Source organism: Sminthopsis crassicaudata, chromosome 4 (assembly GCF_048593235.1).
Source record: "Sminthopsis crassicaudata isolate SCR6 chromosome 4, ASM4859323v1, whole genome shotgun sequence".
NCBI lineage: Eukaryota > Metazoa > Chordata > Mammalia > Dasyuromorphia > Dasyuridae > Sminthopsis > Sminthopsis crassicaudata.
In genome coordinates, this window is record NC_133620.1 from 470,527,384 (window position 1) to 470,549,987 (window position 22,604).

The window sequence follows — 22,604 nt, forward strand, 5'->3', positions numbered from 1 at the left end:
TTAATTCAGGCCCATGTTCTAGACTATCAAGATACTCCTAGATCCTGATATTTGATATGACCCAGATTAATGTCAGCTTAGGTTTTTTAAAAGTGTTTATTATTATGAACTTGACAAAAATAAACAGGATTATAAACCTATAGACCACAGTTCTTAATTTTGAATACTCTTACTGTCCAACCTCCTTACTGAGAGCCCTGTGTCTGGCTAAGGAGGGGGAGCTTCATATAGTCTTTGAATACCAATTTTACATCATTTCCATATACAAAAACTCTTGAAAAATAATACAAGGAACTGTATTTTGATTAAGTACAGCTTGGTTTTTAATTACACAACAATCTTACATGTAGAAATTCCCAAACTGTCATTTGACTATAGCCCTTTCTGTACCTTCTTCAGTGCAATGAATGGCAATTGCCAAAGACAGAGGATAACATGTCTTCCACATCTTGAGTAGAGGTGCAGATGAAATGCCCATTTCAGATGTGACCAAAGTGCTGAACTGCCTTGCTAAACTACAAAGATATGATAAAATAGAAGGCTTTTGAGGGATGAGGGAAGAGACTTAGAAAGAAGCAGAGAAAGATTAGTGACAATGAGGCTGAGCAAAAAAAAAAAGACCATCAACAGATTTTTTTTTTAAACATACAGAAGGGAGTGGGAATTTTGGCAAATGCAGCATCACATAAGTAAGTCACTGACAAAAATTTTCAAGCAGTTTGGGAGCCTGAAGCACTTGCTTGGCAAGCCTTTCAATCTGAATCAAATTATTAATGATCACATCTTGGAGTTGATAATTCAATCAGTTTTGGACCCATTTAATTTTATGACAATGTAGCCTATATTGCTCTATTTTTTCCACAAAAGATTTAATTAGCTGCCTTTGGTTTAGGTTAAATTATGTCTACAACATTTCTTTAACCTCAATCAATAAGCATTCCTTTAGTGACTGTTATGTTCCAGGCATGTGCTAAGCACTGGGGAGACAAAGAAAGATTAAAAAAATGAACAGTCCTTGTTCTCAAGGAGCTCACAGTCTAATGAGGGGAAACAGCATGTCAACAACCCTGCATCAACAAGGCATATGTTCGTTTACAACCAGTAAAGGAAATGAGCTAGCATATGTCCTTTTAAAATAATTTTTAAAAAAATAATTTTGATATATTTTGATATGGGCCTTCACCCCTTTCTACCCAAAGAGCCATCTCTTGTAACAAAGAATGAAGGTGGGGAGAGTAAGAAACAATTTAGCAAAACTAAACACCACAATCCCGCAATCCTGACAGCAAACACAAGGTTATCTATCCTTGGTCCCATCTTTTTGAAAAAAGGGAGGCAAGTGCATTTCACATTTCCTGAGGTCAAGCTGGGTCATTAAATTAGGCTGCATTGAAGTTTTTTGTTTTGCTTACATTGTTATATTCTTGGTGCATACTACATTTCTGGTCCTCTGTACTTAATCCTACATCAGTTCATGTTGTCTCTTGCTTCTTTGAATTCTTTTACCATTTCTTACAGCACAGTGATATTTCATTATTTATATCACATGATATACGTAGCCATTCCCCAATTGACGGACAGCTACTTTGGAATAACTTGTTCTTGATGAAGGAATTTATTGCATTCAAAATGTTGTGATCCAGTATGGGTTTTCTGATGTTTAATGAGGTGTCCGCTCTGGCTAAATCCTTTCCCACATTCACCACATTTAAAGGGTCTCACTCCCGTATGGGTTCTCTGGTGTCTAATGAGATGTCCTCTCTGGCTGAAGCCTTTCCCACATTCATTACATTCAAAGGGTTTCACTCCTGTGTGAGTTCTCTGATGGGTGATAAGAACTGCTCTCTGTCTGAATCCTTTCCCACACTCACTACATTCAAAAGGCTTCTCTCCAGTGTGAATTCTCTGATGATAAATTAGGTTTCCTCTCTGACTGAAAGCTTTTTGGCATTCATTACATTCAAAAGGTTTCACTCCAGTATGAGTTCTCTGATGTCTAATGAGGTGTCCTCTCTGACTGAAGCTTTTACCGCATTCATTGCATTCAAAAGGTTTCTCTCCAGTATGGATTCTCTGATGGCTTTTCAATACTTGACTCTCAATGAAGGCTTTTCCACATTCTTTACATTCAAAGGGTTTCACTCCAGTGTGGATTCTCTGGTGATAAATAAGCAGCCCCCTCTGGCTGAATGCTTTCCCACACTCATTACATTCAAAAGGTTTCTCTCCAGTATGAATTCTCTGGTGGCTTTTGAGTACTTTACTCTCACTGAAGGCTTTCCCACATTCATTACATGCAAAGGGTTTCTCTCCTGTGTGAGTTCTCTGATGGGTAATAAGGATTGCCCTTCGGCTGAAGCATTTCCCACATGCACTGCACTCAAATGGTTTTTCACCAGTATGAATTCTTTGATGATATATGAGCTGCCCTCTCTGGCTAAAAGCTTTCCCACACTGATTGCATTCAAAGGGTTTCACTCCAGTATGAGTTCTCTGATGTCTAACAAGATTGGCTCTCTGGCTAAACCCTTTCCCACACTCATTACATTCAAAAGGTTTCTCTCCAGTGTGAATTCTTTGATGGCTTTTGAGTACTTTAGTTTCTCTGAAGGACTTTCCACATTCATTACATTCAAAGGGTTTCACTGCAGTATGATATTTCTTATGTTTAGTCAAGATTTCCTTGTGCCTAAAGCCTTTCCCATATTGATTACATTCACGTTTTTCTCCAGTATCAATTCTCTGATGTCCAGTGACATTTTGTCTTCTACCAAAGGCTTTTCCACATTCATTGTGTTCATATAGCCTTTCTCTTGTATTAATTTTATGAAATTTAATTAGATTTGAGCGATAACTGAAGGGCTTCCTGCACAAGCTACACTTAACCAAGTTTTTCTCTAAGGAGGGTCTATTACACATATTCAGGTCTGAAAAATCCTTGAAGCTCTTTCCAAGTTTCTTGTACTTGTGGAAACGTTTCTCCACACCTCCCTTCCACAATACACCTAAGACTGACCCTGGACTAAAACTTCTCCCTAGTGTATTACCCTGAGGCACACTCCCTTTATTAAAAGTTGTTCTAGGAGTGATTGCTACTTGTTTGAACTGTCTCTCCTGGCTACCCTTTGATTTCTTTAAATTAATATTTTCTCTAGCTTCTCGAATCTTTGAATAATGAATAGGATCCTTTGACAATCTTTTCTTGGATGATTCTTGCATACAAATAGCTTGTTTCAGAAGGGAGTTGTTGCTTGTAATTCTGCTGTCCTCAGTAAAGGGATCTGAAACAAAAGGAAAAGAGAGAAGTCACTAAGATGTTTGTTACAGGTAAAGAACTTTGATAGAAAGCTTTCGTTTCTGTCCCTTTCATCAAGGAGAAAAATGTTCAAACTGGACTAGGCAAAACATACACTATTTAGAGGAAATGAAGTCAAAGACAGATAAAGATGTGATAATGAAGTATTTAGGTGCCCGAAATTCAATGAATTAAGAACCTATAGACATCATTAAAAATATACCAATGGGGAAAAAAAAGTTGTCCTCTACAGAACAGAGGAAAGTCACTGAGGAAGGAATCAATTAACTTTATTAATCAAAAGAAAAGTTGTAAAGATTGCAAAGAATAGACAACACTATTCCTACTTGCTTATGACACAATGATTTATTTATAGTAAACTCTAGGGAATCAGCAAAGAAACAAACTGAAGCAGTTAACAATTTTAACTACTTAATAAATCCACAAAAATCAACAGCATTTCTGTGTGATATGAACATAATCCAAGAAGCAACAATAGATAGGGAACTGACACTCAAAATAATTACAAAGTGCATAAAATATTTGGAACTCAGTGCACAAAATCCAAAAGGAAATAACTGAAAGGAAGTACCAATCAAGATAAGCACAAATGGGTAAAAATTTCTGAAAATCAATTTACCAGGGCATATTAGAGATTCAAGTGAAAATTTTAAAACATTTTTTAAATGTTTAAAAAAATTTTAAACAATAACAAATGTCTCTTAGCTAATTGGAGGGATCATCATTCATTGTTGGGCTGAGCCAATATAATGAAAATGATGGTACTATTTAAACAAATATATAGATTTGGAACTATTTCAATCAAATTACATTACCAAGGACATATGGTTGTTTCTGTCTTTTTGAGGTATAGGCTAAGAAGTGAGTTTTCTAGGTTCAAGACAATATGGACAATTGGAAAAGTTTCTTGGCTGCCTGTGGATGGAGCTATGAATTGGCCCAGTAATTCTGGAAAGCAGTTTAGAATTATGTTTACAAAATAACTAAAATGTCCATACCCTTTAAGCATATACCTCAAAGAGGCCAAAGATAGGAAAAAATATCACATATAGGTCAAAATATAAGAGCACTTTTGTAGGCATAAAGAGTTGGGAAAAATGTTTTAAATGATGGTTATTCGATTTTAAATGTCTGTTAAAAACAACAAAAACAAAGGAACATACGTCTCTTTTCTGAAACAGCCAAGTCCTGTGCTCAAGTGAAAGATGTATCTCATGCTATTCAGCCCAGGGTCTTTGTCCCAGGTCCTAAAGTCTTTGAAAGGAGCAGAGAGTTAAATAGTACCTGCTTTTTACTCACTCACCTGGACAGGAGCATATTGGGTCTCCTCCTTTGGTTCTCCATGGGGCTTCTCCTCTCTCCAATAGAGAGATCACATCAAGTTTGGAAACAGGAAGCCCTATGTATAAGGAGAGCAGTGAAAAATTGCTAGGGGCAGGAAGCAAATTCCCTCTAGTCCCAGAAAAGAGAGCAGCTAGATGGCCCAGAAGGGAGGCAGGGGGAGTGCCAAAGCGTGCACCATTCTGTGATGCAAGGGAAGGTAGCTCACAGATCTGGTGAGGGCTCAGAAAGAAAACCAGTTCATTAAATGCTCTCAGTGTGAAGAAGGTCAGACTTTCTCATCTACATCAGCAGGGACTGGGATCTCTCAAGCGAATGATTAATCATCAGACCTTCATTAAGCATCTATTATATGCTGCCAGACACTATACTAGATTGTTCAGATGTAGGCAAACATCATGAAGATGTTGCCAGAAAAGGACCAAGATTGGGAGCCTCTCGAAGACTGGGCCAGGAAAGGTCCCTGGAAGCAGTAGGCAGTCCCCCAATGATTGAAGGCCTCATGCAGACGGGGGGTACCAAGTCAAGGCCCATGTTCCTGGAGAGATGATGAAGGGAATGACATGACCCCAGAGCTCTAGAAGTAGGCCATGGGGATTGGCTGATGGGACTTCCTGCTGAAATCTTTCAGCCAGGAAGTACTTATGTGGGAAGTAGGTAGAGAAAGTGCAAAGAACTAGACCAGGGAGAGGAAGTTTAGCTAAGACATCATCCTGCTGGCTTGCCTAGTGAGATTTCCAGGGTCCTCAGAGTAAAATCCATGCCGAAACTTCTGAAGAAAAGGGGAGGAAAGGCTTTCCAGAGGGAGAAGCATCCTAATTCCCCAGAATCTCTGGCCCGAGATACAGGGAGCAGAGAAGCTGCAGTCTTTGGCTGGAACAGGGAAGCTTGGAAAGGCCTTTCGCCTGGAGCACAGAGCAAAAGGACTCTGCACACTGGCCATAAAGGACTTAGGACTCTCCTGAAGGGATGAGCCCCAATCCAGAAGTTCCGCTCAGCATTTCGGTCTGCCCACACCTGCAGCAAGGGAAGACTGCCAAGACAGTCACCAAGGGTCAGACCGAGCAGCCTGCTTACCCAAGGAGACCAGGTTCTGGTAGTTCTCCAGCATCACGTCCCTGTACAGGGCCCTCTGTGTCGGCTCCAGGTACCTCCATTCTTCCCGGGTGAAGTCCACAGCCACGTCCTTGAACATCACCGACTCCTGAGCCAAACACATGTTGTCTAAACCAGAGGCCATTTCTCCAAATACACACATGAGCCACATTTTGTCCTAGACTCATGGACAGCACTTTTTTATTACTCATATTCACTCTAAAAAATCCTTTCCACAAGGAACTCTCCAGAAAATCATGTCTTTGACTCCTAACGCCCCAACCAGGATCCGCTTCTTTCCGACACACACTCCTCCCACAGCAGCCACTCCCGGAGCAGAACCTCCTAGCAGCTAGGTCACAGCCTCCCTGCTAACCACCCGCTCTAGGCAGATGGTCTCAGGGGATCCTGTCCCCACTTGGCTGGCCAAGCTCAGAGCCTCTCCATTTCCTACTGTTAGTGGCCCTTTACTCTCTCTTCTAGAGTGATCTCGCTGCTTCTTCACTGGAATAAAGAGGTACCCAGGTTATAAAATGCAAGTATGAACAATGGCGGGGACCTGCTCTGTCCTCAAGGAGCTAGTCCATGGATAGGTGACAGGAAGATGGTAGTTTTTCCACTGTTAAATAAAGACTTATCCGTGCCTCCACAGGCTGGGTGATCCTTGTCAATACCCCAGAAAACACCCAATAGGCTCAGGCAGGGGGAATGTGTCTATGCAGCCTGAGGTTCGCCATCTCTTATCTTCTATTTTCCCAACAACAGGACAACCTAAATTTTCAGTTATGCTTTTTGAAAAAAAAAAATAGATTTTCAGGGCAGCTAGGTGGTACAGTGGATAGAGCACCGGCCCTGAAGTCAGGAGGATGTGAGTTTAAATCTGGCCTCAGACACTTCCTATCTGTGTGACCCTGGATAAGTCACTTAACCCCAATTGCCTTAGCAAAAAAATATAAAAAAAAGAAAAGAAAAAAAAAATAGATTTTCATTGATATTTTTCATTGATTGTTTTGACTTTGCCTCTATTTCTTGTTCTATCCTTCCAACATTACCTAGAGAATTATCTCTTAGAATAAGATTGCTATTGTGTTTTGTTTTGTTTTTTTAATAAAAGAAGAAAAAAGAAATTCAGCAAACCTAATGAATGTATTGGAAGAACCAGACCCAACGCAAATGCTCTACCCTGCAGGGCCCCCATCTTTGCAAAGGAATGGGAAGAGGATTCCCTTCCTTCATCTTTGCTTTAAAAGCTCATGGTTTCACAACACTCAGTCCTGATTAGTTTGTGCTGAATCTTTCCATTCACACTCTTGTCTTTACTTCCCCAGCAAGCTCACTTCATTTTGCATTAGCTCATATTCGCTTTTCCGTTCTTCTCTGTATTCTGTATCTGCATTATTTGTGATAGCATGCTCATACTCCATTTCATATCCTCCCATCAATAAACAGCTTTATTTCCAATTATTTGCTACTACAAAAAATGCTGCTATAAATATTCTGGTAACTGTCGGGATTTCCTCATTGATGGTATCTTTAGGCTGTAAGCCACCAGTAATTAAATCTTTATAGCCAAGGGTATAGACATTTTAGTCACTTTATCTGCATAATATTGCTTCCCAGAAGGGTTATCTTAAATCACAGACATCAACCACTGCATTCCTACACCTGTTTTTTGTCAACTTCTCTAACACTGACTATTTTCATCTTTGCCAATTTGGGGAGTATGAACAAAAAATATAGGGTTATTTTGATGTGCATCTCTCTAGTCATCAGTCATGTGGTGTATTCTCTCACTTAGTTGTTAACAGATTGAGATTCTTCTTTGTAGAACTAATTCTTCACCTTGGGGGAACAGCTTTTGATCACTTATATTTCAGCTGATTATACATGTTATACATGATTATACAAACCCTTATCTGAGAAATTTAATAAGATTTTACTCAATCAACCACTTCCCTTTTTATTGCTTGTGCAAAAAATTTTCATATAATCAGAATTATCTGTTTATCTTTTGTAACAGCTTTTATCCCTAGAGTTTGATTAAGAATTAAACTCTCAACAGGTAGTTTTAAAAAATCAATGCTATTAAATAAATAAAAATTTTAGAATTTTAAAAATTAAAAAAAAATCAATGCTATTATTAGTGACAGGGCGCAGTGGACAGAGTGTCAGCCCTGGAGTCATTTTAGAATTTGTCGATAACTATTATGGAGATATTCTAGTTCTCATGATCTGTAAGTTCAATATCATCTCTCAGACTAGCTTTGAGAGAAAACTTCAAAGGCTCAGATCTCCAAAAAAGGCTGAAAAGAGAAGGTATCACTGAAAATAAAAGGAAGAAATGTGTTAATTCACTGAGAAATGATATATTATGCAATGTGACACAGAAGAAGGAGAAAGTAAATTTGAACTTACCCGAAACCTGGATGTGAGGGACCCCAAAGTCATTCCCTCCTCAGCCTCCATGCTGTTGTGTTGGTGAAGAACGGGGCCTTGAGCTGGATAAGCAGAAAGAAATTATGGGACATCAATCCTAAACCTAAGCTCCTAAACAAAGCCCTAACCTTCTTTACCCAAGCCCTTCTTCATGGGCAATCCTACAGTCTAAATTGTAAGGGTCCAAAGAAAGGTCAGGCAAGCGCAATTGAAGTGGAAGTAGACCATTGGTCTTTATCCCTGGATGTGCTTAAGAGTTGAGTACTTAGGGACTTCCTTCCTGGTTGGGACCTCCACCCATGGCGGGAACCTAGATCTCCATCTGAAGTCTTGGTCAAGTTCAGGATGTAGACTTCATGGTTGATTGGCTTGTGTCTGTGACCTCATTGACCCTGTATAAGCTCGAGACAAAGAATCGCTTTTCCCTTTTTTCCCTTTTTCTTTTCCCTCTTTCTCTTTTCCCTTCTTACTACCACCTGGAGCTGGACTGGGAGGTCGATACTAAGGTATGTGCAGGAGGTCATAGAGTAGATGTGATTTACGAGAATAAAGTTTAAGATTGCTGCTCATTTAAACTCTCAGGTGCTCTGTTATGCTTCAACTACTTTCTATTTTCTTTGAGATAGTAGCCAGAGGATTCTGAAAACCTCAAAATAGAGATGAGATTGATGATATATTTACCAGATTTTCTCTGATAGGCCTAGGAATAAGGACAGATTAGCATTAGTTAGGGAGAGAAAAATAAAACCCTAACACTAAATTAGTCCCTTACAGAACTTCTCATATGCCTGAGCTGCCATTCACTGCTGGAAAAAAAAAAGTTATGCTAACATTTATTGAACTAAATGTCTTCTAAATTCATTCTTCCTTCAATTGAGCCTTCATTCTGTCAATCCTTTCCTTCAGGTATGTCATGTAGTAGGCACTTAATAAATGCTTATTCAATTAATAGACTAGCTTGGAGAACCTTGCCAGGATAATGATATGTCCTAAGGGGAAATGAAATCAGGAAGGGAAATAAAAGTTGGAGCTAGCAGCTATAACTGTCCTTTCCCAGTTATCAGTTTTCCTGCCTCTTCCCCCCCACCTCCCCCACTTCCCCCATCCACACTTCTGGAATTCTCACCTCTCTCCCCAAGCATTGGATCTAAGGCCATGTGGTCAACTGTCCAATTCTCTCTGGTCAGCCAGGATGACCAAACAGTTCCAGGGGCTGCTCCTTCACCTTCTACTAAAATAGAATTCGGATTAATGGTCTCGGGACAGAAATCTTCTTCTGGGCTAGAGATATTTTCCTGGGAGACATTGTCTACCACCTTCTAGTAAAGCTGGGACCTGGGAAGTCAAAAGCAAGATCACTTCCACTGGGCCATTCACTGTGGGGCTCAAATCTTGGTCCCACCTGAAAACTCGCTCTCTGGTTCTACAGGCTGGGGATCAGCTAAATTCAGCATTTATAAAACAAGACTGTCCATTATCACTTCTAGTTGACCTAGTCTGAGAAATGTTGTCATAGTGGTAACTGTAAGGGACACAAAAAATCATAGCGCCAGGTCACTAATAAGCTTCATTCATGAAAAACCTACTGTGAGTCACCTACGGGGGGGAACAAGGCCTTATGGGCCCAGTGGATCGGCAGTGGAGGTGGGGATCAGCTACCAAAGACCTGGCCATTTGGGGTGATTTTTAAATTTTTATTTTTGGTCTCAACACTGCAGTGTGGAAGGGACTCACCCCTACTTCTCCCAGCCCCCCCCCCCCAAAAGGCACAGGCCTTTACTGTATTTTTCATTAGAGTGTGAACCCAGGGGCTTAAAAAAAGATGAATATGCATGGATTTATTATTTCATCATAAAGGGCATTAACTTTACCCATAAATTAAGAAAAATGAAACTTAGCTAGCTTTATTATTTTAAAAATCAACCCCTCAATCTGACTTTAAAAATATGTTTTGCCAAGAACTAAGTCCTTTTCCCCCAACCTTTCTTAGCTCAGATTTTAAGACAAGCTCCCTGGCCTCCTCTTCCTCACCGTTCCCCCTCCTTCCAGCTCAGTTGCCTCCCACCCACCCACGTGGAAACTGCTTTCAACCTGGGACTCAGAGCTCGGGGAAGATTCGCGCCCCCCCAGCCTAGCCCTATTCCAGACCCGATCCCATAAGGGAGGGGAGCTATTAAAGGGAGCTATCCCTCGGAGAAGAGACCCACTTTCTTCCACATCTCCACCCAACCGCCACCCAAGTCGAAGGGTGGAGAACTCCACCCCCAGCTAGCCTCCAGCCCGGGGAGCTGTCCAAGTGCTGAGACCCGAGCAGGAGGCGCTGGGCTCCATGGTTCCCACGATCTCCCACAGTCCCCATCAGGGGCCCAATGTCTGGGGGTTCCCACGCAGTCCCCCATTAGGAGACGACGCCCCTAGTGTGGAAGCAGTCCCCGAGCCCGGCTTTGCCGGAGGAAGACTGAGAATTCATTCACTCCCCTGGCAAAAACCACCGGGAGAGCCGCCCTCGAGTGCCCGAGGGCACCTCCTGGGAAAGGCTCAAATGCGGTGTTTTGGCTCCGCCCTCACCCCAGGAGTCTGGGGAAGGAAGGTCCGGCAGGACGGGAGGCCGACAGCGGGGGCTGGCAGGGCCAGGCAGAAGCGCCCGTACCCCAGTCCTGGGGGGCCTCTTCCAGCTGCCCAACCTCCGGGGAGCCCCACTTTCCGGCACGAAGAGCGGCTGGGCTCGGGCACCCCGTCCCAGCACTCGGACAAACAGCCCCCAGCCCCCCGGCACTCGGGACACTCAGGTCCGAGCTCGGACGGACCCAACGATTAAGAAGCCGAACCCGGGCGGCCGGCACGGAAGCGGCCCCGCCCTCGGGGCTGCCCGTGGGGACGGAGTCACGGCCGCGGGGGGAGGGGCACGCTGCGCCTCGGGTCACGGGGTGAAGAGAGGGAGCATCCCGAGGCAGCATCGGGACCCTCCCAGCGGTCCCGGGCGCACGGAACGCCTCCCGGAGCTCCTTCCCGTCAGAGCCGGCGGGACAGAGCCCAGAGCAGGCAGGGGAGCCGGCGCCAGACTGGGGAGGGGGCTTCCCGGAGCCCCTGGGACAGGAAGACGCGGATGGCTGCGGGCGGGTGCGGCCGGAGTGAGGCCCAGGACACACCCATCTCTCACGCCCCCCCTCTCGGGATCCCCCCCGGGGCCTGCCTGCGGGGCCCGGAGGTCTCAGCCCGGAACAAGAGAGGGCCCGGTCCGGTGCAGACGGGGGAGCAGAGGAGCGGGGCCCCAAGATTGGGGACACGGACCCGGCCGACTGACAGAGGGGGCGGGATCGGAGTCACAACCGACGGGAACGGGGAGTCTAGACCAGAGAAAGATTGCGAGCTGCAAGGCTTGGGGAGGGAGCCTGGGGCTGCGGGAGGTCAGGGCCACGCACGAGCCGCGCCGGCACGGGCTCCACGCCGGGGCACGCACGCACTCCTCAGACACGTGCACACTCTCACTCGCGTGGGAGCATGTGGGTGGAGGCGTCGCGCCTGCGCACTCGCTCCGCCCCTACCTTACCCTCCCCCCAGTCTCGGCTCTCGGACCCGCGTCGGACGCAGCCCAACCCTCACCTGACAGACTGTCGGGCCCAGGCTCAGCGAGCCCCAAAAGGACCACTCCCACAATGCATCCGGCTAGGGAAAGAGGGTCGAGTCGTGCTGGGGATGGGAGGGGGGAAGAAAGAGAGAAAGATGTGTCTCCAGCTGCATCCTGGGAAATGGAGTCCGAGAGCTGGAAGGCGGCCTGGGCGCGCCGTGCGCGTGCACATCCCTAGACCCTCCTGCCCCCAGGAGACTCTGCGCCTGCGCTTTGGGCCCACATACGTCACCTTGGCCTGTTTCCCCCTCCTACTCCCCCGGTCTCAGGTTACCCCTGGGGGGTCTGGCGAGCGCGTGGGTCCGTGCCCGAGGCGGGGAGGCTCGTCTGCTTGGAGAGACGGGCATGTCTTGTCTCCCTAGACACACGTAAATGTGCAGACACGTGCGCAGTCTGCTGCCTTACTGTAGCTGGACTCTGGGTCTACTAGAACCTCCAGATCTTCTTCAACAGAACTAGTTGTCCGGCTGTACCTCCCCCACCTCGTATTGCTGCGATTGTTTTTTCCCCCAATATAAATGCTGCTCTTGATCAGAGAAATACAAATTAAGACAACTCTGAGGTGTCCCTACACACTCTTAGATTGGTAAAAATGACAGGAAAAGATAATGCTGAATGCTGGAGGGATGTGGGAAAACTGGGGCACTGATACATTGTTGGTGGAGCTGTGAAAGAATCCGGCCATTCGGGAGAGCAATTTGGAACTACGCGTAAGTGGGGTTAACGCCCCTCGGGTCCCTCAGAGGGAGCCATGGGTCCCCATCGCTTATGTCCTCTTTTATTTGTACCACTTTTAAATGTTTCCCAAGGACGTTTTCTTCTGGTTGGGCAGCATCCCGGAGTCAGTCCTTAAACATTTAGGAAGCACCTCTCCATAAGCCGGCATGCTGGCGGGGCTAGCGCTCACCCGACGGGAGATTCCTGAGCGCAGGATCCATTCCTTTAGGCCAGATGGATCAGTCACCAGATCTTCCAAATCACCAGTGCCATTCCATTCCAATATGGAGCCGAAACCGCCCTGGGTGAGGTGGAGGAGGGGCGAGTCCTCCCTTTCCTCCCCTTGCGGATCCTCATCCAGACCTTCGGAAGTATCTCCGGATGGGCATGGACAGCTCCGAGGAGGGAGTGTCCCAGGGCCTTGAATAATAAAGGAAAAATAAAGAAAATTCCCCTGACCCAAAATGAGCATCCGTGACAGGACGTGAAGTTGCTTTCTGTAGTAGCCCTGATCCTCCTGGGGCTGCCCGTCCTCCCTTTACATGGGGGAGCGGGATAAATTGTGGAGCTGGCAGAGATCGGCGGCCTCCCCCACATGGAGCAGCCCGTCCACGCGTGTGACCTGGCCAAGGCGAAGGCTGGGATTTCTCAGGCCTTCCCTAGTCGAGCTTCCACTTAGGAAGAAAGGAGAGAATCCGAGTCATGGTCATTGTGGTCATTTTTCATCTTCTAGTTAATCTTTATTATTGGGGGTCCTAGTGAATCTGTCCACATATACTTTAATCTGTTACTTGACTGAGTTTACCGCTGGAGTTTGTTTGAGGAACTGAAATTATGGAACCGGCTGAATACCCGGCCTATGGCGTGTGAACATTGACTTGACTTCAAATATTCCTCAGGTCAGAAGCTAGAAGAAGGATCCCAATTGCCCTCAGTTGCTGGTTGACATGCAAATCTCCCCTCTCAAGTCAGCGCCATTGGGAATTCTCTAAAGGCAGTTTAATCTATAATTTGACTTAGTTTAACTCTTTGGTCAGTTTAGGTTTGTCTCCAGAGGAGATTCTGAGATTCTGATTCTGCTTAACTGAATTTATCACTTTGAAGGAAGCAGAGGATGTAATTGTCTCTTTTTTTAGCCTAAAAGGATGTATGAGATCGCAATATTTAAAGGAATCTTTCTTTGTTACATTGAGAGAATCCTTCTTCAAATCCTAATCTTGGTTCAGAGGCTATTTTTCTACTCCTCCCCTGCCCCAACATGTGCTCCGAGGTAGCTTGATTTCAGCCTCACTGACCTCCCCCAAGAGCTCAAAGAGGAGATATTTCTTCCTTTACACCATCAGAACAAGCCAGAAAGGCAATGGGCTACCTCTTCAAGCCACTTGTTCAATACCGTAGAGGTTCTCTCCATGGATGGGTGAGATCAGCTGGCTGCTAAGGTCCTGGCTGGGATTCTGTTGCTTTTGTTTGATTTGAACTCATTTGATGTGTGTTAGATCCAAGAAAGGGGAGTAATTAGAACTTGGCTTTATATTTTAATACAATTCCTTCAACTTAAATATTCAGGGATCCTAACTCTCACCTGCCCAGGTTCCCTAGCTAGGAAGTTGTAAGGAACATGATGGGAGTGGGGTCATGCTTTTTTTTTTTTTTTTCTAAAGTCCCTTTCAATTATCAAATGAGAGGATTCAATTTAATTAATACATTAATTAAATTAGATTTTTATCTTGCCAACATTGAGTTCAATCTTACAAACTTCACGTAAGGATTCTTCTTCTTCTTTTTTTTTGATTGCACATGAAATTGAAATTTTATTTTGTACAATTTGCTATTTCTTTATTTATATATATATGTATATACACATATATACATATATATATATGTATATACATATATATATATTCCCCCTCCTGAGGCTGGGGTTAAGTGACTTGCCCAGGGTCACACAGTGAGGAAGTGTTAAATGTCTGAGACCAGATTTGAACTCGGGTCCTCCTGAATTCAGGGCTGGTGCTCTATCCGCTGCCCCCCAATTTGCTATTTCTTAAAAATATATAATAATGTTATCATGTGGCTTTCTTTTCCCCCCTTTTTTTCTTCCCTTCTTTCCCAACAGGCTACCATTATATTTGATCTTTTTTTCTAGCTTTTTATTTACAAGACATATGCATGGGTCATTTTTCAGCATTGACAATTGCAAAACCTTCTTTCCAACTTTTCCCCTCCTTCCCCCAGATGGCAGGTAGACCAATACATGTTAACTATGTTAAAGTATATGTTAAATACAATATATGTATACATGTCCATACAGCTATTTTCAAGCATGGATTCTTAACCTGGAACCCATAAACTTTTTTAAAAATTATATTTGGATAGCTGTGTTTCAATATAATTGGTTTCCTTTGCTATTGCCTTAAAAACTCTTCTAAGAAGGGTTCTACAGGTTGCAGCAAGAGTTCACAACACACACACAGCACACACACACACACACACACACACACAGAAGAAACCCAAGGGAATTTACAACTATGATCTTTCAGAGCTGATTTCTGCATTAAACACACACACACACACACACACACACACACACACACACACACACACACACACACACAAAGAGAAGAAACCCAAGGGAATTTACAACTATTATTTCTCAGAGCTGATTTCTGCATTAAACACACACACACACACACACACACACACACACACACACACACACACACACACAAAGAGAAGAAACCCAAGGGAATTTACAACTATGATCTTTCAGAGCTGATTTCTGCATTAAACACACACACACACACACACACACACACACACACACACAAAGAGAAGAAACCCAAGGGAATTTTGAGGATCTCCTTCATTTCATCCTTCGGATTCACAACTAGGATCTCTCAGAGTTGACTTCTGCATTAAAAAAACAAACAAACAAAAAACCACATCCACACACAAAACCCCAAGTAGTACTTTGAAGAGCTCCCGTCCAATGCTTTGGAGAAGGGAAACTTGCAATTGGTTCTTCCAGAAGTGACGTCTCCTTTCCTTATCCCCTAGCCTTGGAACGAGAGCCACCTCTTTATACCATCAACAGAAGCCCATTCAGTCTAGACTGCTGAATCAGCCTCGAGGAGGTAACTTCTGAGATAAAACTTGGAGGAAAAACAAAGGTAGGATTTCTTGGATTTCTAGACTCGAGCTCTCAGGCTTCAGAACTCAGGCTTCACCTCTTAAAGAGAAATATATAAATGGAAAGGCATGGAGAGGGGAGAAAGCATTTTTTAGACATTATATTCAACTCACTCTTCCTATAAAAATAATGAGATTGTTTTCCTAAAGAGATCTAAGCTTTGTAGCAATCGTCACCTCCTTGGTAGAGCTGTCAGAAATGTTTTTTTTATGGCCTATTGGTTTCTAATAGAGGATTCTATATCAGTGTTAGAGGAGATCCAGTGTGATTAGGGAAGGGAAGAAAAAAAGCATCAATTAAAAAAACCTTTAAATTTATTTTAAAGAAATATGTGGAGAGTAATGACAGGTTTCTTCCTCACCTGTTGGACAGCTGATGTTTCCAGGGAAAAGAAGATATCAGTGTTGGAGGAGATCCAGTGTGATTAGGGAAGGGATGGGCATGTAAAAAAGCATCTATAAAAAAACTTTAGATTTGTTTTAAGGAACTGTGTGGAGAGTAATGACAGGTTTCTTCCTCACCTGTTGGACAGCGGACATTCGGGACTTCCAGGGAAAATGAAGTTCAGCATCGTCAGCCAGTTCTTCCTCTGTCTGCTCCTGGGGACTTTCACAGGTGAGTTGGCTGCTGAGAAGGCCAGAGCTGGTGAGAGGCAGAGTGAGGGAAGCTCCGGCTCTGAATCAGGAAAGCCCAACTCAAAGCAGATGCCAGATTTTCGGGAACTTTGTGGGCCTGGGCAAGCCCTCAGTTTCCTCTTTTGCAAAACCAGAAGAAGAATAATGGGAGGATCCCTGACCAAGGGCTAGAAGGGGACTTAGAGGACATTTACTCCATCCATCTCATTTTACTATGAGGGTGCTCCCTCTGAGCCAGTGATTGATTAGACTAAAAGGCAAAGAAACAGCTCCCACCCTTAGAAACTTACATATAAAATGAGTTTTAAAATAGATCAGCTTAAATATAAAGATATAAACGTGTTTTTAAATATAAATCATATACAAATAAAGATCCTTCAGATTTACAGATGAGGAAACTGAGTCCCAGGGAGGTCAGGAGCCTCCTGGGTACTTTCCCCAAGGTTTCCCAAGGTGGGGCCTCTTGGTTTTTTCCCACTCAGGTGAAAGAAGTGCAGGAAGTGCTTTAAGAAACCTTAAAGGTTTCTGTTCTGCCCTGTTCCAGCTGCCTGGTCCTGCTTTGCTTTAAGGTGCAGGGCCAGACTCAGCTCCCTTCCTGGCTGCCTTGGCTTTGTTGATCACCTCCCCACGTCCCTGGCTTCTGTGCTTGAAGGATTCCTTCTGACAGCTCAGGAAACTGACCCAGAGCTAGCTGTCAATCACGGTCTTCCACTTCCTGTAGATCCCCCTTTCTCTCCCCCCCACCCAGTGACTCATTTCTTCTTTTCTTGTAGGTGCCAAGCCAGTCCAGGAGGAAGAAGGTAATGGAAGGGCCTGGGTTTCTTACATGGGAGGGGGTCAGAGATGATGGGGGGGAGGGGGTTAGGAGGGGAAAACATTCCATTTTATTTTAGGCAGATTAAAATAATGGCCACAATTAAGTCAGGTGCACATTGTCCTTGGTGTCTATGCAGTCACTGGACCGTACCAGATTGGGGTCAGTCAGCTCTGTGGCAACCTGAGGGTCAAGTTAGAAAGCATGGATCTCTGGGTGATTCCTCAAATAAAGAGGCTGTTAGAGACAGACAGACAGACAGAGAAAAGGGGAGAGAGAGGGGAGAGAGAGAGAGAGAGAGAGAGAGAGAGAGAGAGAGAGAGAGAGAGAGAGAGAGAGAGAGAGAGAGAGTGTGTGACAGAGAGAGAGAGAGAGAGACAGAGACAGAGACAGAGGGGGGGAGAGAGAGAGAGAGAGAGAGAGAGAGAGAGAGAGAGAGAGAGAGAGAGAGAGAGAGTGACAGAGAGAGAGAAAGAGAGAGAGAGAGAGAGGGAGGGAGGGAGGGGCATAGAGGGAAAGAAAGAAGGGAGGGACAGAGAGAGACAGAGAGAGACAGAGAGAGAGAGGAAGAGAGAGGAGAGACAGAGAGGAGGGAGGGAGGGAGATAGATAGAGATAGAGAGAGATGGGAGGACAACCTGGAACATGAAGCACAGCAGAGGCTCTGCCCTAGGGGAGGGGGCAAGGTTGGTCTGGGCTGACCTCAGTTTTCCCACCTCTTTGACCCTCATGCAGCAGCCCACCCAGCTCGAGGGTCTTGTGGAGGAAACCCCAGCTTTAGAGCCAGAGAAACCAGGTGTAAATCACTTCAATTGTCTCAGTTTCTCCCTCTGCCATAGAAAGGGCGAGACTCAGGGGCCTGTGAGGTCCCCTCCAGACCTAGATCTGTGCAGACCTTGGGCTCTCGATTGGGATTCAGAGTCCTCTCCCAGCTGACAATGGGCTTAACGTGGAGTTGGCAGGTATAGCTCCAAGCCCAACTGAGAGACCAGTGGTCCTGCACCGGCTCACCACTCAGTGTCTCTGGGACACACTTTGCTCATCTGTGAAATGGGGATGAAAATACCTGCCCTCCCTTCTCCACTGGACGTGGGGTTTGTGAAGGTAACACTTTGCAGGACCTCCCGAGGCCATAAATATGGGAATTTTCCACACAGCCTCACTATCCAGTCTCAGGAGTCATCACATAGTCCAGTACAAAGAGCACTGATGCTGAGGGCAGAGGAACTGAGTTCAAATCCCAGTCCCTGACAATGTCACTTCACTCCCCATTTGCAAACCAGAAGGTAGATTAGGAGGGCTCCCTTCCTCTAGAGGAAAGATTCAGGTTCGCTCGGTTCTTCCCAGAATTTCTGTTTTGAAAGAGGTGCCGGAGAGAGCGATGAAACGTTGATGGTGGAGTTCAGGCACAGGGTTTGCAGGTCTGCGGCCATGAAAGGTCTTTTGGCCCAGTAGCTGAAGCCAAATTAGCCAAGTAATTAAGTGCTCAGTGAGGCAGCTAGGTACCTCAGTTTCCCCATCTGTAAAATGAGCTGGAGAAGGAAAATCACTTCACCCAGTTTGCCTCAGTTTCCCCATCTGTAAAATGAGCTGGAGAAGGAAATTGGTCCCCATGCTAGGATCCCTGTCCAAAAAATTCCAAATAGGGTCACGGAGTATCGGCCACAACAGCAAGGATTGATTAAATCTCACACTGTGTGTCCGCCTCTGGTCTAGATACCAGACGTACAAAAACTGGACACAACCGAAATGAACCCATGTCTCAAAGAGCTGACGTTCTGGGCATGAATAGGAATGTGCAGAATGTATGCACAAGAAATCCAGGGTCCTTTGGGGAGGGCGGGGGCTCCAGGGGATCCCCTTTGAGGGATCAGGGAAAGGCAAGGAGCTGCTTGAGCTACGTCTCAAAGGAATCAGTGTGGGAAAGGACCAGACTCAGAGTCGGAGTTCCGGTTCTGGTCCCTTTGTGTCCAGGGACAATCACTCCCCTGCCTGATCTTGGGTCAGTGGACTCATCAGTCCAATGAAGGGGTGAGATCAGATGGAAGGTCCCTCCCCACAAGCCTGTAAGAAGTTGAAGGTGGATTGACCATTTGGGTGGGCTCTGATTTCCCACCATTGCATTAGGACAGATTGTAACTCTCCCACCCCCTACTGGAATGCCAAGGACAGGGCAGCGGGCAGCTCTGGTCACCCGGGGACAGCCACGTGCCCGGCAGCAGGGTTCCTGGCTGCGTCCCCCTCACCCCAGCACAGCACAGCTCCCTTCAGGAATAAATATTTTCTTCTTGGAAAATCATTTGCTTTTGCTGAATGTCAAACTGCAGGCATCTGTCCAAGATGAAGGGTCAGCAGATTGGGCTTCCTGTCCCAGACGACTGGACCCAGCTCCCCTGTCCTCGCTCTGTGAGTCTGGAGACCACCCGGCAGAGCCGGGGAGTTTAGCTCGGTTTCTTTTGAATGTTCTGAATGTTAAAGGGCCAGTGTTACCAACTTCAAGTAGGGGGCTGTTGCCGTGGCTCCATATGGCCTCATTGGTCCTATGCACCCAAAGCTTTTAGGAAAGTCCTTCTTTGGATCACTGGTTCTGACTTGCCTCCATTGGGTCAGAAATGGCTTTCTGGTAGGACACAGGCTTCCCTCTCACCTCAGGATGGCCTGGGTCCAGTGGCCTTTTCTAAAAGAGCTCCTGACCTTATTGATCATCAATGGTTTGACAGCTGAGGAAACGGAAGCTTGCTCAAAGAGGAGCATCCCAGGTGGGATTTGAACCCGGGTTTTTCCTTTCCAAAAATGGCAATCTTTCCTCTAGACCACATTGCCTGATGAGGCCGGGTCCCAAGGATTTGGGACATCCAGTACTCCCTCCCACACCTTCGAACACTCCCATTAACTTTGGACAGGAACAACACAAAGTCATCCATCCATTTTTGTGTCTGATTTGTGAGAGCAGGGACTGATTTATTTTTTTTTTTCTCTGTATGGCTAGCCTACCTTACCACAGGTCTAGTACACAGTAGGCACTTAATAAATGCTTATTTGTAGATCAATTGGTAAACCTGGCCAAATTCTTCCAGGGAAGGCAAAGAACCTCTGTGAGTCTCAGTTCCCCTCAGAGATCCCTTCCTAGTCTAGGAAGGTGAAGCCCTAGAGGACTCATTGGTGGCCCCAAGTCATCATTCCCACTTTGCACCTCTGTTAGTGTTATTTGTTCCTCCTCCCCTCCTTCATTCCAATTCTCTCCATTCCTGAAGGTTTGAGACCCTTTCCCTCCATAAAGCTCCAGTATTCACCAGCCCATTTCACAGATGGGCTGAGACTTAAACCTGTGAAGGTCTCAAACATAGGTTTTCAGTATCCTTGGCACTTGGGGGGGGAGATTGGACTTAGACTACAGACATGTTCATTATCGTTATTATTATTCCCTCACATCCTGTGACCCTTTTTTGGATAACGCATATAAACATTTAATTATATTTTATTTTATATTGTTCCTTTCTTGTCCCACATATGCAGTTCTTTTGTTGTTGTTCGGTCACATTTGGCAGAGAAGTTGGCGTGGTCAGCCACGTCCTTCTCCAGCTCATTTGACAGATAAGAAAACTGAGGCAGACAGGATAAAGTGACAGAACCAATAAGTGTCTGAGGCCGGATTTGAACTGTGCTCTTCCTGACTCTGGGCCTGGCACTGTGCACAATGACACTCCCTAGCCGCCCCATATATAGGTTTTATCTCCCCCCAAGTCTGGGAGTTCCAAATACGGCAGAATAGTGTCTTCTGCTGTTGTGCTCAGTCAAAATAACTCACGTTTGGATAAGGGCATTTCAAGGTCGGCAAAGGCTCTGCCCCCGAGGTAAGCCATGGAAGAAGTATTGTCCCCATTTCACAGATGGGCTAACTGAGACTTAAACCTGTGAAGGTGACGTATCTGCAGTCACAAAGCTAGGGTCTCAAACATAGGTTTTCAGTATCCTTGGCACTAAATCTAAAATGATTCTAAATCTGCCTAAGGGAGAAAAAGAAGGTATTACATCTAAACCCATGGCTTGGGAGGCAGAGTGGGCAGGGCACAGGGCAACCACTCTGGGATTCAGTTCTGTCTCTGTAAAATGGGGAGACTGAACTAAGGGGCCCCACACGCCCCTCCCACCTTCAAGTTCCTCTTCTGGGCATCCATCCTGCTGTGAGTGGGGCCGGCTGGGGTCGTGGGGCACAGTGGGTGAGACTGGGAGACAGAAGAATTGAGTCCAAGTCCCTGAATATTTCTGGGGCTTTCTTACCTGAGGAGAATAATAGCACCCACCTCCAAGGCTTGTAATGAGGACCAAGTCTCTATTAAAAACTTTGCCAGCTTTAAATCGCTCCGTAACTGTTCTGATGATGATTATTTTCTCTTCTAATCAGATCCCTTTGCGGAGCCGCCGGCCTTGCCCTACTGGCCTTTCTCCACCTCAGACTTCTGGTCCTATTTCGAATACTTTCAGACTCTGGGAGCGTACCACCAGATCAATGATATGGCTCGGACCTTCTTTGCTCATTTTCCCCTGGGTAATACCCTGGGTTATGATGTCCCGTATCAGGAAGACTGAAGCTTTTTCCCGAACCCTAGAACAGGGCCCAAGAAATCCCCAATTTCCTTTCTTCCTAAACTGCATGACCACCCATAAACACTTAGTAAACACCTGTTGATGAAATCCAAACACTGCTTCTTGTGGGGGAGCCCCCCTCATCAGTACAGTGTCATTTCCCTCCTTGTCAAGCTCCGAATGATCCTAGTCTTGCTTTTGGGGAGCAATGTTTATGCTAAAACATTAATAAAGCAATTTTGGACAGACCATTGTCTGGCGTTTTCTTGGGTGAAAATATGAGCTGAGGAAATCTCCAACACACAAAGATGCCATCAATGGGCAGCTCCATCTTAGAAATAGCCTCAAAAGCTTAATGTTTGGATGCTAGAAATGGGGAGACCCCTGATCCTCTGCCCTGGTCAGGCTAAATCTGGAGGAGGGTGCAGACCCTGTTCTAAAGGATGCTGATGAACCCCACGCAGGTTAGAGGAACAGAATTAGGTAGGGAGGGTTCTAGATGAAGAATGGTGGAGGGTGCTAGGATTGAAGAGAGAGGAGGCGTTCTAAGGGTCTCCCCTGAGCCTGCAGGCTGTCACAGGTTAGAGGAAGGAGCCTTTCTGTGGCTTTAGACAACAGGAGAGGAAATGAAGAGGCTGTAGGGGTAGATTTTGGCTCAATGTGAGGAATGTCTCAGCCATCAGGACCGTTAGGGAATGAGTGGGTTTCTGCTGCTGGAGATTGTGAGGTCCTATCTAACAGAAGGTGGAGCAAATGTCCAGGACATGGAGGAGACGGCTGTGCTGGACAGGCCAGATGGCTCCTGTTGGACTCAACGACTAGCCCGGACATTGCTGTTTGACCTCA

General features: G+C 45.4%; 2 protein-coding genes across 9 annotated transcripts; one reads left to right on the forward strand and one right to left on the reverse strand.

The window, feature by feature from the left end:
• Positions 1-299: 299 nt before the first annotated feature.
• On the reverse strand, positions 300-11,943 carry LOC141540373 (uncharacterized). Of its 8 annotated transcripts, none has more exons than XM_074264321.1 (6): positions 11,792-11,943; positions 9,315-9,416; positions 8,168-8,250; positions 5,735-5,861; positions 4,620-4,715; positions 300-3,281 (listed from the first exon to the last, which is right to left on the reverse strand). In XM_074264321.1, exons 2-6 carry the CDS (start codon positions 9,343-9,345, stop codon positions 1,582-1,584), a joined length of 2,037 nt encoding a protein of 678 aa, XP_074120422.1. In that variant the 5' UTR covers positions 9,346-9,416; positions 11,792-11,943; the 3' UTR covers positions 300-1,581. The 8 variants fall into 8 exon arrangements, with proteins under 8 accessions (XP_074120422.1, XP_074120423.1, XP_074120426.1 ...); XM_074264322.1 differs by having other exon boundaries at positions 9,315-9,419; positions 11,792-11,940; XM_074264325.1 differs by lacking the exon at positions 11,792-11,943 and adding an exon at positions 11,480-11,761.
• Positions 11,944-12,998: 1,055 nt separating this feature from the next.
• Positions 12,999-21,995, forward strand: OTOS (otospiralin). The gene is made up of 5 exons (XM_074264329.1): positions 12,999-13,432; positions 15,591-15,703; positions 16,256-16,338; positions 17,132-17,158; positions 21,577-21,995. The coding sequence occupies exons 3-5, from the start codon at positions 16,281-16,283 to the stop codon at positions 21,759-21,761; spliced, it is 270 nt and encodes an 89-aa protein (XP_074120430.1). The 5' UTR covers positions 12,999-13,432; positions 15,591-15,703; positions 16,256-16,280; the 3' UTR covers positions 21,762-21,995.
• Positions 21,996-22,604: the final 609 nt, after the last annotated feature.

Bases quoted from the DNA above. Each gene is read 5' to 3' on its own strand.
- LOC141540373 (XM_074264319.1), bottom strand. From the start codon at position 11,145: ATGCTGCCTCGGGATGCTCCCTCTCTTCACCCCGTGACCCGAGGCGCA. The intron at 5,862-8,167 runs GTAAGTTCAAAT...TGTTTGGCTCAG, and splicing joins CCCTCACATCCAGGTTTCGG to GAGTCGGTGATGTTCAAGGA. The intron at 4,716-5,734 runs GTAAGCAGGCTG...CCTTATACATAG, and splicing joins CCAGAACCTGGTCTCCTTGG to GGCTTCCTGTTTCCAAACTT.
- OTOS (XM_074264329.1), top strand. From the start codon at position 16,281: ATGAAGTTCAGCATCGTCAGCCAGTTCTTCCTCTGTCTGCTCCTGGGG. The intron at 16,339-17,131 runs GTGAGTTGGCTG...CTTTTCTTGTAG, and splicing joins GCTCCTGGGGACTTTCACAG to GTGCCAAGCCAGTCCAGGAG. The intron at 17,159-21,576 runs GTAATGGAAGGG...TCTTCTAATCAG, and splicing joins GCCAGTCCAGGAGGAAGAAG to ATCCCTTTGCGGAGCCGCCG.